Here is a 12,892-nt window from a genome sequence, read left to right as displayed (position 1 = left end):
GATATACTTGTGAACACTATTTAGCCTTGAAAGGATCTCTTATTTTTAGCAGTGATTTTGAGTAGAGTAGGACCACAGTTGCTTTTGTTTAGTTATTACTTTGTCTCTATCTAAACATAAATAGGATGCTGTGTATGTTGTAACTTCATAATGAAAGTATCAAGAAATTTGAAAGCATAAAAAATTTATTTGAATAACAATTACAAACCATTGTGTATTAACCATAAAATTTTTTAAAATTAAAAAACTTTGCCAAAACAGAGAACTTAGCCAGAAGAGGGTCACTCTCTGTTACCCAGGCTGAAGTGCAGTGGTGCAGTTATGCCTCACTGAACCCTTGACTTCCTAGGCTCAGGTAATTCTCCCACCTCTGCTTCCCTAGTAGCTGAGATGATGAGTGTGCGCCACCATGCCTGGCTAGTTTTTTTTCTATTTTTTTGTAGAGACGGGGTTTCACCATGTTACCCAGGCTGGTCTCAAACTCCTGGGCTCAAGCAGTCCGCCTGTCTCGGCCTCCCAAAGTGTTGAGATTACAGGTGTGAACCACTGCACCCAGCCAATTTTAACTTTCTTTGGATGAGTAAATGTTTGACTATACGTGTAATTTATTTAATGGACATGAATGTATTCAGATTTTGTTAGTAGTGGTTGGTTCATGACCTTGGCTGTCAAGTATGTCTTTCCTGCTGCTCTGTAGTTTACACCACAACGTTTTCATCTGTTTCCTCCCCGACTCTTCTAGAAAGCTTAATGACACCTCCTCAGCTTCATAACTCATCCTCACAACTCATCCTCGCTGTGCCTATTTTCAACTGATTCCCTTAGTTCTTTACTGGGAAAATAGAACTTTCTTTTTTTTTTTTTTTTTTTTTTTTTGAGATGGAGTCTCACTCTGTTGCCCAGGCTGGAGTGCAGTGGCGTGATCTCGGCTCACTGCAACCTCTGCCTCCTGGATTCAAGCGATTCTCCTGCTTCAGCCTCCTGAGTAGCTGGGACTACAGACATGCACCACCATGCCCGGATAATTTTTTTGTATTTTTTAGTAGAGACAGGGTTTCACCATATTGGACAGGCTGGTCTCGAACTCCTGACCTCATGATCCACCCGCCTCAGTCTCCCAAAGTGCTGGGATTACAGGTGTGAGCCACCGCACCCAGCGGAACTTTCATATACTGTACTGGCTTGTGAGTTTTTCTATGGTGTATTTGGGTGTGTATTTCTTATTTATTCTGGTTTGGTCATTTGGGCTTCTTGAATCTGTGAATTGGTTGGTATATTTCACCAGTTCTAGAATTTGCTCAGCCTTCCTGTCTTCAGTTATTGCCTCTATTCCATTCTTTGCTGAGACTTCAATTTAATGCAAAATCTTCTCACTTTGTCCCTTCTTAACTTCTTCATTTTCCATAATTTCCCTCTATGTGCTTCTTTCTGGTTAACTTCTTCTTACCTGTATTCCAGTCTCCTCATTCAGTCTTCACTTCTGTCTAAGCTGCTATTAAACCTGAGTTCTTAATTTGGACAGTTTTATTTTCCAGTTCTAGAAGTTCTATTTGCTCTTTTTCTGTTTTTGCTGTCCTTTGAAGTGTCCTGTTCCTTGCAGATAGTTTCAAGCTTTTCTTTTATTTCTTTAAACAGAGTAAGCATGATTTTATAATTTGGATCTGATAATTCCAGCGTCTGAAATCTCTGCTGGTCTGTGTACAGTCAGGAAAATAGAAATCAGTTAGAGGTCTCAAGCAGAGAGCGATTTAGTGAAGTACTTGATTGCGAAGGAGCTGGAAGGGTTGGAGGAGGTGGCCATGTTACCTGGTTGTTCTTGGGCTTGTTGCTGGAGGCATGGCTGCTGATCCCCTGTAATTTTCTACAGCTGCGTTCTGTTTGGTTGTCTGTTTTTGCATCTGGCTTTCCCCTTTCCCGCTCTTTAATTTCCCACCAGTGTTTGCCTTTGGAGAACCTGACAAGACTCTGTCTAGCAAGAATTCTTCTATATGTAGTTTTCAGGCTTCTAACCTTCTGCAGTAGAGGCAGAAAAGATCTGAATACCAACAGACAAAATCTGGAACTGGATATATGTCATCTGTTGTTTCTGCTGTTGGTTTTTGCTCCTAGAGTCTTATTTGACCTTTTATGCCTGGTTATTTTGGGGTACTGGCATTTCACAATTACTTGGAATAATTCAATGCCTAAATCTTTTCACTTGCTTGTCAGACCCCTGGAAGCCCTACCTGTCAGTGGTTCCCCAGACCATGCTGGAGAAACTAACCAGTACTTTCTCTTCACCCGTACCCTGTGCATTTAGCTGTTTCCGTTCCGGTTTAATGTGGTTGGCTGTATCCTACACCCATAAGGCCACTAAAACTACAGTACAGCTTTGCAGTTCTTTCCTCAGGTTGGGTAGGTAAAAGCCACTTTCAGTTCTAGGCTTGCTTGGAGTTACTGGACTTTTTCAGATTTTGGTCTGTTTCCTTATCTTGTTAGTTCTTCAATACTTTTAAGAATATATGTGTTCTCTGACAACTTTTTTTCCCCCTATTCTCAGTGAGGGTGGATGGGGTATAGGTTCGTTTAAATTACTTAGCCTGCCGTTACTAAACAGTCAGTTCTCTATGTTGTTTTTTTCTATTTAGTTTCTTTCATGTCTCTTTAGAATTCTTATTTAGCTTCCATATATGTTTTATCTATCTTATCCTTAAAAAAAATTCAAATTTTCACTGTTTTTGAAAATTAGTACATACATTCATATAATTATATTCAAAGGCTATGAGAGGGTGTACAGTGCAGTCTCTGCCTCACAGTAGGGTCTTGCAGTCATTAATTTGACGTCCCTGAAGGCAGCTTACATTGCTGGATTTTTAGGTGTCCTAGTAGATTTTTATACTTCATGTAATCAAGCTTGTTGTGATTTCCAGGTCTTTTTTGTGTGTGTGTGATTTTTTTTTTTTTTTTTTTGAGACGGAGTCTCGTTCTGTCGCCCGGGCTGGAGTGCAGTGACCAGATCTCAGCTCACTGCAAGCTCCGCCTCCCGAGTTTACACCATTCTCCTGCCTCAGCCTCCCGAGTAGCTGGGACTACAGGCGCCCGCCACCTTGCCCGGCTAGCTTTTTGTATTTTTTAGTAGAGACGGGGTTTCACCGTGTTAGCCAGGATGGTCTCGATCTCCTGACCTCATGATCCGCCCGTCTCGGCCTCCCAAAGTGCTGGGATTACAGGCTTGAGCCACCGTGCCCGGCCAGCATCCTGATTTTTGGTGCTAAGCTACATTAAAATTTGCTGACATGTAGATCTTTCAGTTTTGCCTTTTAAAATGCATCATTTGGGCCTGGCGCAGTGGCTCATGCCTGTAGTTCCAGCACTTTAGGAGGCCGAGGTGGGTGGATCACTTGAGGCCAGGAGTTCAAAATCAGCCTGGCCAACATGGGGAAACCCCACTTTACTAAAAATACAAAAATTAGCCAGGCATGGTGGTGCATGCCTGTAATCCCAGCTACTTGGGAGGTTGAGGTGGGAGGTTGAGGCTGTAGTGAGCCACTGCCCTCCAGCCTGGGAGACAGAGTCACGCTCTGTCTTAAAAAAAAAAAAAAAAAAAAGAAACCCTACTTCTTTTAGTTTTGTTTAACATTCTGTCTTTAGTACTCAAAAATGTGTTTCCATTTATGGGATTACAAAAACCATCAAAGTTTTAGGACTTTCAACATAGTAGAAATTATAATCTTGTCTGGAGACCTACTTTTCAATCTTAATACTAATTGGTTGATTATTATTTTTTTTTTTTTTTTGAGACGGAGTCTGGCTCTGTTGCCCAGGCTGGAGTGCAGTGGCCAGATCTCAGCTCACTGCAAGCCCCGCCTCCCGGGTTCACGCCATTCTCCTGCCTCAGCCTCCCGAGTAGCTGGGACTACAGGCGCCCGCCACCTCGCCCGGCTAATTTTTTTTGTATTTTAGTAGAGACAGGGTTTCACCGTGTTAGCCAGGATGGTCTCGATCTCCTGACCTCGTGATCCGCCCGTCTCGGCCTCCCAAAGTGCTGGGATTACAGGCTTGAGCCACCGCACCCGGCCTAATTAGTTGATTATTAATGCAGCAGTCATTTCATTGATTCAGCAAGTATTTGAGCTCCTTTGTGCTAGATGCTGGCATCAGTCATTGAAGAAACACATTTTTGGAGTTACGTGCTTATGGCAGATACAAACTTAGTAAGTCGTGTATATTGTTGGAAAGTGATAAGAGCTGCGTATAGAGCTAGGGTAGGGAAATTGGGAGTGTGGGTGGGAGGACTCCAGTGTCATGTTGTCACTGAAAAGATGACATTTGAATGAAATGAGCCATTATGATATCCAGTAGAAGAGTAGAACCAGGAGGCCGGGGTAGTTGGAGCAGGGGGAATGAGGGTGACGAGAAGAGGGGATGAAGAGCAGGTTGCATAGGACTTTGTAGGATTTTGTAAGGACTTTGGTTGAAAGTGAGCTGATGGAAGGGTTCAGAGAACTGAAATGGTTTAACTTCTGTTTGAAAAGGATCACTGGTTGCTGTGTTGACTAGAAGGCATTTTCTTTCTAATTACGTAAAAAATTAATTGGAAATTCAATAGCAGATGATTTTTATGTGTTTATATGTTTGTTCAGGAGTCGTTTAGCACTTACCATGAGCATAGTATTTTCTGTGTGGATCATCGAGACTATAACCAAGTGAATAAAAAGGTGGTTGTCTTCTAGGATCTGAAGTATATAAAATTGTGTCTTCCATATGTAACAATTTATTTATAAAAAGCCATTCTCATGCAGTTATACATTTTATTTTGATGATCTGTATCTAATGATCAACCCAGCCCAAGCAGTTAGCATTGAAATGTTAAAATTATTCCCTGTGTTATTTTTCAGTGTAATTAATGGTTCAGAGTCACAACTCTTTTTTTTTTTTTTTTTTTGAGACGGAGTCTCGCTCTGTCGCCCAGGCTGGAGTGCAGGGGCGCAATCTCTGCTCACTGCAAGCTCCGCCTCCTGGGTTTACATCATTCTCCTGCCTCAGCCTCCCGAGTAGCTGGGACTACAGGCGCCCGCCACCTCGCCTGGCTAGTTTTTTTGTACTTTTTAGTAGAGAAGGGGTTTCACCATGTTATCCAGGATGGTTTCGATCTCCTGACCTTGTGATCCGCCCGTCTCGGCCTCCCAAAGTGCTGGGATTACAGGCTTGAGCCACCGTGCCCGGCCCCAGAGTCACAACTCTTATCTCATTCTTGTTTTCTTTCTCCCTGAGAGGGTTTTAAATGCTTACATATACATAAAATGCAATATATATTTTCATCTTCCCTGGAGCCAATTTGACTATTATGACCTCTTTTTATAAAGAGGTGACCTGATTCTTTTTGTTTGTTTGTTTTGTTGTATCTGCCCCCAAGGCAGGAGCTTAGATGGGGCAAAATCCCTAGGTCAAGGTGTTGCGAGAACTCTATGGGAGTGTTGGGGACCACTGCTAACCATGCGATCCTTGGTTATTACTTGTGTACCTAGGAGTGTTTTGACAATTCCTGGGTATAAATAAGAAAGGGAGAATTAGTGGATAGTTAGTATCTTTGAAAATCAGCGGCTGGGTGCAGTGGCTCACGCCTGTAATCCCTGCACTTTGGGAGGCTCAGGCAGGTGGATCACAGGGTGAGGAGATTGAGACCATCCTGGCTAACATGGTGAAACCCCGACTCTAGTAAAAATACAAAAAATTAGCCGGGAGTGTTGGTGGGCGCCTGTAGTCCCAGCTACTCGGGAGGCTGAGGCAGGAGAATGGTGTAAACCTGGGAGGTGGAGCTTGCAGCGAGCCAAGATTGCGTCACTGCACTCTAGCCTGGGCGACTTGAGCGAGACTCCGTCTCAAAAAAAAACAAAAAAAAAACAAAAAAAGAAAATCAGCACAGTGCAGAAATGCATGTGGGGAGTAGGGACTACTGGTGGGATAACGTTCTCTCCCAGGGTTTCCATCCCATTTCACTTGTTTTCACATTCTGTTTTTGAATTGAATTGAATTGAATTGACCTGGCTACCCAAGTATCTGAGTGAACAGCTTGTAGGAAAAAAAGATAAAATAAGCAGTTCAGACAAGTCCCTATTATTGGTGTTGATATAATAGTTATTCGTTTGGATGTTTTGTTGTTGCTACTGTTGTTATTCTACTTTTTATTGAAGAATGAGTATAGAAAAGTTAAGATACAAATGTACAGCTCAGATAATTATCTTAAAAATAAATAATCACTCTCCATACATTAATAGGGGAAATGTAAAATGATTGCAACCACTTTGAAAAACAGCTCGGCAGTTGCTCACAAAATTAAACAGAGGCCGGGCGTGATGGCTCACGCCTGTAATCCCAATACTTTGGGAGGCTGAGGCAGGCAGATCACTTGAGGCCAGGAGTTTGAGACTAGTCTGGCCTACATGGTGAAACCCCATCTCTACTAAAAATACAATTAGCCGGGTGTGGTGGCACATGCCTCTAATCCCAGCTACTTGGAAGGCGGAAGCATGAGGAAGACTTGAGCCCAGGAGTCAGAGGTTGTGGTGAGCCAAGGTAGCACCACCGTACTCCAGCCTGGGTGACAAAGAGAGACTTTGTCTCCAAAAAAATAAGTAAAAGAAATTAAGTTAAACAGAATTACAGTGTGATCCAGTAATTCCAGTTCTAGGTATATACTTAGCAGAATTTATCTACACAAAAACATAGAAAAGTGTTCATAGCAGCATTATTCATAATTGCTGAAAAATGGAAACAACCCAGATGGCCATCATGTGAATGGATACAGAATATGGTATGTCTATACAATGAAATGGAGCCATAAAAAAGAATGAAGCATTGGTACATGTTAGAACATGGGTGGTCCATGAAACATGCTAAGTGAAAGAAGCCAGTCACAAAAGACCACATAGTCATATGATTCCATTTAAATGTCCCAAATAGCAAATCCGTAGAGATAGAAAGTTGCCAGGGGCTGAGTGGGTCTGGGATAGTATGGTGAGTGACTGCTAATGGGTATGGGATTTCTTTTTGAGGGGAGAAAATATTTTGGAATTCAAGAATTAGATACTGATGATGTGAATATACTTAAAACCACTGAATTACAAACTTTAAAAGGGTGACTTTATGGTATGTAAATTAAATGTCAATAAAGCTGTTAAACACATCCAATATGGACAGTGTCCCAGAAGACCCCTCATCACTCTCCCAGTCAGGGCCCCAGATTATTCTTGGGGGAAGAATAGCAGCTGTTGCTGCTGCTACTGTTTACCTCTCAGAAGGAGCCATAGTTTTAGACTAGGCATGAGGCTTTATGTTCTTAGCACTTGCCAAGGCACAGCAGGGAACTTTTTGTAAAGCCCCATTTTAATCAAATGCTTCTTTGTAATTCGGTGGTGTCAAGTGTGACGTATCTTTGGCAGTAGTATTATTTCTTGCCTTTCAAATCGGGTAGCTTTGTACTCTTGACTTGCTTTTTTTAATAGAATGAATCTGGACCTTAAAATTTTAAAAGAATTTTTTAAAGTGCCATATATATATATATTTATATATTCAGAGCTGCCCTGCTGCCCCCCACCACTTCCCACCCTGAGATAGGGGTTGTTAATGCCATCCTTTAGGTGAACCACACATAGCATTAATAGTTCTTTTATTGTACATATAATTTCTGATCTTAAAAAAACAAAAACTATCCCTAAATGTTTATATGCTTTTAAATATTTCAGACAAGATTGAGCGCATTCAGGATGATATGGCCATAGACAAATATTTCAAACCCAAAGTAAGGTCAGTGTTGATTTTTTGCTTTTCAGTGATGTCTTGGCATTGCCCATTTTCAAGCAGGAAGATTCCAGCCTTCCATTGGATGGTGAAACAGAGCACCCACCCTTTCAGTATGTGATGTGTGCCGCAACGTCGCCAGCAGTAAAACTGCATGATGAAACGCTTACTTATTTGAACCAAGGTTAGTTTGGCTATGTCACATTTGACATGTAAGAATTTACAGAAATACAAACTAATATTTTGGCATTGTAGCCTAGATTATTGGTAATAATTAAAAATTAGGTTCTTTTCTTAAATTTTACAACTTAATGAAAATTGTAGGAATTTTACTGTGAGCAGCTGAAGTATAGTTTGTGTAAACTGATTTGTGTTAAAGAGGGTCTGAGGAGGAAGATTTATTACAGGATTTTTAAAGACATAATCCAAAGGACTAGCAAGTAGGAAAGAAAGTCAGTTATTTTTAGGGACAGTGATTTCAATATGGAACTTGAGAATGAATCAGAAGTCCAGCTAGCAAGGAACCTGGATTTTGAACATGAAGCAGTTCTGTGCTGAAAATAGACTTAAGCTGCACCAGGATGGGGTCTGTGGCTAAATAAACAACATCACATTTTATCTTCTATATCTTGTTTGTAGTTTATGTCAGAGTGTTACATTTCAGTGATATGAAAGAGATGGTGGGGAAGGAGGGAAAACAGAGATGTAGGGGTACTTTTTTTTTTTTTTTTTTTGAGTCTGGGTTTTGCTCTATAGCCCAGGCTGGAGTGCAGTGGCGAGATACCGGCTCATTGCAACCTCCGCCTCCCAGGTTAAAGCAATTCTCGTGCCTCAGCCTCCCAAGTAGCTGGGTTTACAGGCACCCACCATCACACCCAGCTAATTTTGTATAATTTTAGTAGACAGGGTTTCACCATGTTGGCCAGGCTGGTCTCGAACTCCTGACCTGAAGTGATCTGCCTGCCTCAGCCTCCCAAAGTGCTGGGATTACAGGCGTGAGCCATTGCACCCAGCTCAGTTTATCTTTGGAAAGAGGAGAGATTGCTCTTTGCAGTGTGGGCACAGGCTGATGTGACTTACCGCTGTAAACAAAAGTACTTTGAATGTAGGAATTAATTTGTTGGATACATATACTGAAAGCATGTTGAATTCTGATTTTTAAAACATTTTTGAACATTTTTACTGTTATATGCTCATTGTAGAAAAACTGGGAAATATGTGAAGGGATAGTGCCAAAAATTGACTAATTAAGCTTTTTGGTCTGTTTCTTGAATGTATATACGTTTCCTTTCAAAAAATTAGAATTATGCATCTCTTCACTTAAGAGTATATAGTGTTTGTTTTTCTGTCATTAAATAGAATTTTTACTCCTGAGGTTTTGGAAAGAGCAATAGATTTTAGACTTTTACATGTGATTAATATTCTGAAATGTGGAAGAATAACTTATTTCTACCTTTTCATTTGATATGTAAGTTTAGAATCTACAAGGTTTTACCTTCAGGTAGTCCTGTCTCTAGCATTTGTGACAATACCCTGTTTGTTTTTATATTTAGTGTTTGAGACTTACGTTTTATATTTGAAAGAACCTTAAGAACTTATTTGGTAATCTGTTTTAGACATAAAAATAACAGAAGAAACAATGTAAATGAAATGTAGGGGCAGGGATATTCACTGTAACTTTATTTCTAAAGATAAAAAAGGAAATAACCTGAATTTTCCTTACTTGTGGAATAGTTGAATAAGTTCTGTTACATACATACCATGAAATGAATTAGTATACATACACACCCTGTTTAAAGGAACATGTAGGATGTGCATCTATTGGCCTGGGGAATGCCCATAGTTTATCATGGTTGTCCTTAAACCAGATAAAGATATTTCATGTCGATAAAAGTCATAATCTACCATCTGTAGTAGTGATATAGTAGACTGACACTAATTGATACTGTGCATCTAGCATTGTACTAAATACATGTGGTAACCTTATTCAGTTCTCACAGTAACTCTAGGAGAGGTTTATTCATTTTATAGATTAAACTTAGAGCAATTAATCACTTTGCTCAGTGTCAATTTGGAAAGCTTAGGTTTTAACAAAATTTTTTTGAAGTATTACAGTAATGTGCACAAATCTTAATGAATTTTTACATATATATTCCCTTGAAACTATTACATATTTTTACCTTTTCCAGCACTCCAGTAGGCTCCCTTGTGCCTCTTTCTCAGGTGATACCTCACTTGAATATAATCAGTATAAGGGCAGGTGGTTTTCTTGTACTTTATTCTGCTTAGTGCAGTATTAATGTTGAGTATTTTCTTGGTTCTGGAATTGTGTTATTTCTTGATTTTTCTTTTCAGAAAAAAGGTAGAAAGCTGAACTGTATATGTAGACATGTTTAAAACAACATATATTTTAGTAATTTTAAAAAATAAGGGCTGGGCACGATGGCTCACGCCTGTAATCCTAGCACTTTGGGAGGCCAAGGTGGGCAGATCCATGAGGTCAGGAGATCGAGACCATCCTGGCCAACACGGTGAAACCCCATCTCTACTAGAAATACAAAAATTAGCCAGGCGTGGTGGCACACACCTGTAGTCCCAGCTACTCAGGAGGCCGAGTCAGGAGAATCACTTGAACCCAAGAGGCAGAGGCTGCAGTGAGCTGAGATCGCAGAACTGCACTCTAGCCTGGGCGACAGAGCAAGACTCTGTCTCAAAAAAAAAAAAAAAAATTGAGTAATTTTAAAGGAATTGTACTTTTATGTACCCTTTTAAAAGAAATTATAATGCCTTTCAAAATAATACTTATATGAGGATCATAATATATATAATAGTGTGTTGTGTTTTGCACAGACTGTATCTTAGCATTTATCATCTTGACAAAAAGTTTTAAACTCAAGATTTTCCATGAATCCTTAAACAAGTTTTAAAATTTTCTATAAATATGTATTTTCTTCTTTCCCTTCTTTTTCTTTCTCTGCTCCCTCTCTCTTCTCCCCCTTTCTCCCTCCCTCTCCCTCTCCCTCCCGCTCTCCCTTCTTTCTCCCTCTCTTCTTGGTCTTGCTCTGTCACCCAGACTGGAGTGTAGTGGTACAATCATGGCTCATTGCAGCCTTGACCTCCCAGGCTAAAGTGATCTACCCACCCTAGCCTCCTGAGTGCTGGGACTACAGGCACAGGCCACCACGCCTGGCTAATTCTTTAAAAAAATTTTTGTAGAGATGGGGGGTCTCCCTATTCATTTCCCACACTGATTTCCAACTACTGGGCTCAAACGATCTTCCTGCCTTAGCCTCCCAAAGTGCTGGGTTTACAGGCGTGAACCACCGAACCTGGCCTTTTTTTCTTCCTTCCTCTCTCCTGCCGTCTTTCCCTTTCCTTTTGTTTGTTTGTTTGTTTTTAGAGACAGGATCTTGCTATGTTGCCCAGCTGTTTTTGAACTCCTGGGCTCAAGCAGTCCTCTTGCCTCAGGCCTCCTGAGTAGCTGGGATGTAGTCCTTAAAGGTATATTTTTCTAATGAGAGGATTCATAGCTTTTTCTACATTGGACAAGGATTGGATCAGACTGAGAGATTTCTGAGTATCTTTCACCCTACCTCTTTGTCTACTGAATAATAGAAGCTTGCTAATTTAAGCTAATAAGACAAAGATCCAGACTAGCAAAGTGTCTTCAGCTCACTAGACTTGCTTTTCTTTTTCATTTTAATTTTCTTTTTTATTTATTTTTTGAGACAGGGTCTCACTCTGTCTCCTAGGCTGGAGTGCAACGATGCAGTCTTGCTCACTGCAACCTCTGCCACCCAGGCTCAAGGGATTCTCTTGCCTCAGCCTCTGGAGTGCCTAGGACTATGGGCACATGCTGCCATGTGTGGCTAATTTTTGTATTCGTAGTAGAGACGGGGTTTTACCATGTTGGTCAGGCTGTTCTCCAACTCCTGGCTTCAAGTGATCCACCCACCTTGGCCTCCCAAAGTGCTAGGATTACAGGTGTGAGCCACCACGCCCAGCCGAAATGGTCATTCTTGATGAAGAATATTTGCCACTATGTAATGCTGTAAAGAAAATAAAAATCAAATTCGGTATAGTCTTCACTTTGTCAGTAGAAATTGGAGCAAGTTTTCCTAGTTGTATTGATGTCTTAGTGTCATATTTTGAGTTCTTTTTGAACTGCAGAGGGACTGAGTTTAAAAACTTATTTGTGTTTAAGGCTGGGTGCGGTGGCTCATGCCTGTAATCCCAGCACTTTCGGAGGCCGAGGCAGGCAGATCACCTGAGGTTAAGAGTTCAAGACCAGCCTGGCCAACATGGTGAAACCGTCGCTACTGAAAATATAAAAGTAGCCAAGCGTGGTGGTGCACGCCTGTAGTCCCAGCTACTCAGGAGGCTGAGGCAGGAGAATCACTTGAACCTGGGAGGTGGAGGTTGGAGTGAGCCAAGATGGTACCACTGTACTCCAGTCCCCCACCCCCGCCCCATGCAAACAACAAAAAAAAAGCAACCTGTATTTGTGTTTGCCTGGTTATGCCTGAATAAGAAGAGCAGTTAAGTCCTTGACTTTAACTGTGGAGTAAAAACATGGAGCCACCAGAGGGTGGAGTACACATAGCTGGCTTTCCCTTTGGGCAGGGCTCTGGCTGGAATAGACTGCCTTTTGTCTTAACAGCTGGGGGGCCGAGCCTTTGATGCTTCCACACCTGATAATATGAGTGAGACTTGTGATCTTACTCCCTTGCTGACTTGCTACTGCTGGATCAACCCCTAACTCTTCAAATAAAAAGAATTTCTCCTTGTTACTCCCCAAATGCATTTTCATTTGGAGACCACATTCTACATGGATAATACGCTGCTAAGAATATTAATTAACAAGCCTGTAATCCCAGCATTTTGGGAGGCCGAAGAGGGTGGATATCTGAGGTTGGGAGTTCGATACTAGCCTGGCCAACATGGTAGTAAAACCCCATCTCTACTAAAAATACAACAATTAGGCTGGGCGCAGTGGCTCACGCCTGTAAACCCAGCACTTTGGGAGGCTGTGGTGGGTGGATCACGAGGTCAAGAGATCGAGATCATCCTGGCCAACATGGTGAAACTCCGTCTCTACTAAAAATACAAAAAT

At 41.3% G+C, this 12,892-nt stretch overlaps 2 protein-coding genes across 7 annotated transcripts in view; one reads left to right on the top strand and one right to left on the bottom strand.

Moving 5' to 3' along the window:
• UBP1 (upstream binding protein 1) overlaps positions 1-12,892 on the top strand; it is a 53,083-nt gene that overhangs the window by 7,367 nt on the left and 32,824 nt on the right. For all 6 annotated transcript variants that reach the window (XR_012095607.1, XR_012095608.1, XR_012095610.1 and 3 more), the window contains exon 2: positions 7,812-7,963. Coding sequence is in view for 2 of the 6 variants with exons in the window: in XM_008009394.3 (XP_008007585.1) it covers positions 7,812-7,963 (152 nt within the window). In the remaining 4 variants the exon portion in view is untranslated. The remainder of the gene's footprint in view (positions 1-7,811; positions 7,964-12,892) is intronic.
• Positions 10,813-12,892, bottom strand: part of FBXL2 (F-box and leucine rich repeat protein 2) — a 147,836-nt gene continuing 145,756 nt past the window's right edge. Inside the window, exon 16 of the transcript XR_012095606.1 lies at positions 10,813-11,828. The gene's annotated coding sequence lies outside the window, so the exon portion shown is untranslated. The remainder of the gene's footprint in view (positions 11,829-12,892) is intronic.

This window comes from Chlorocebus sabaeus, chromosome 15, assembly GCF_047675955.1.
Source record: "Chlorocebus sabaeus isolate Y175 chromosome 15, mChlSab1.0.hap1, whole genome shotgun sequence".
NCBI classification, from domain to species: domain Eukaryota; kingdom Metazoa; phylum Chordata; class Mammalia; order Primates; family Cercopithecidae; genus Chlorocebus; species Chlorocebus sabaeus.
Note: the sequence above shows the minus strand (reverse complement) of the source record. Positions and strands in the feature narration are given on the sequence as shown.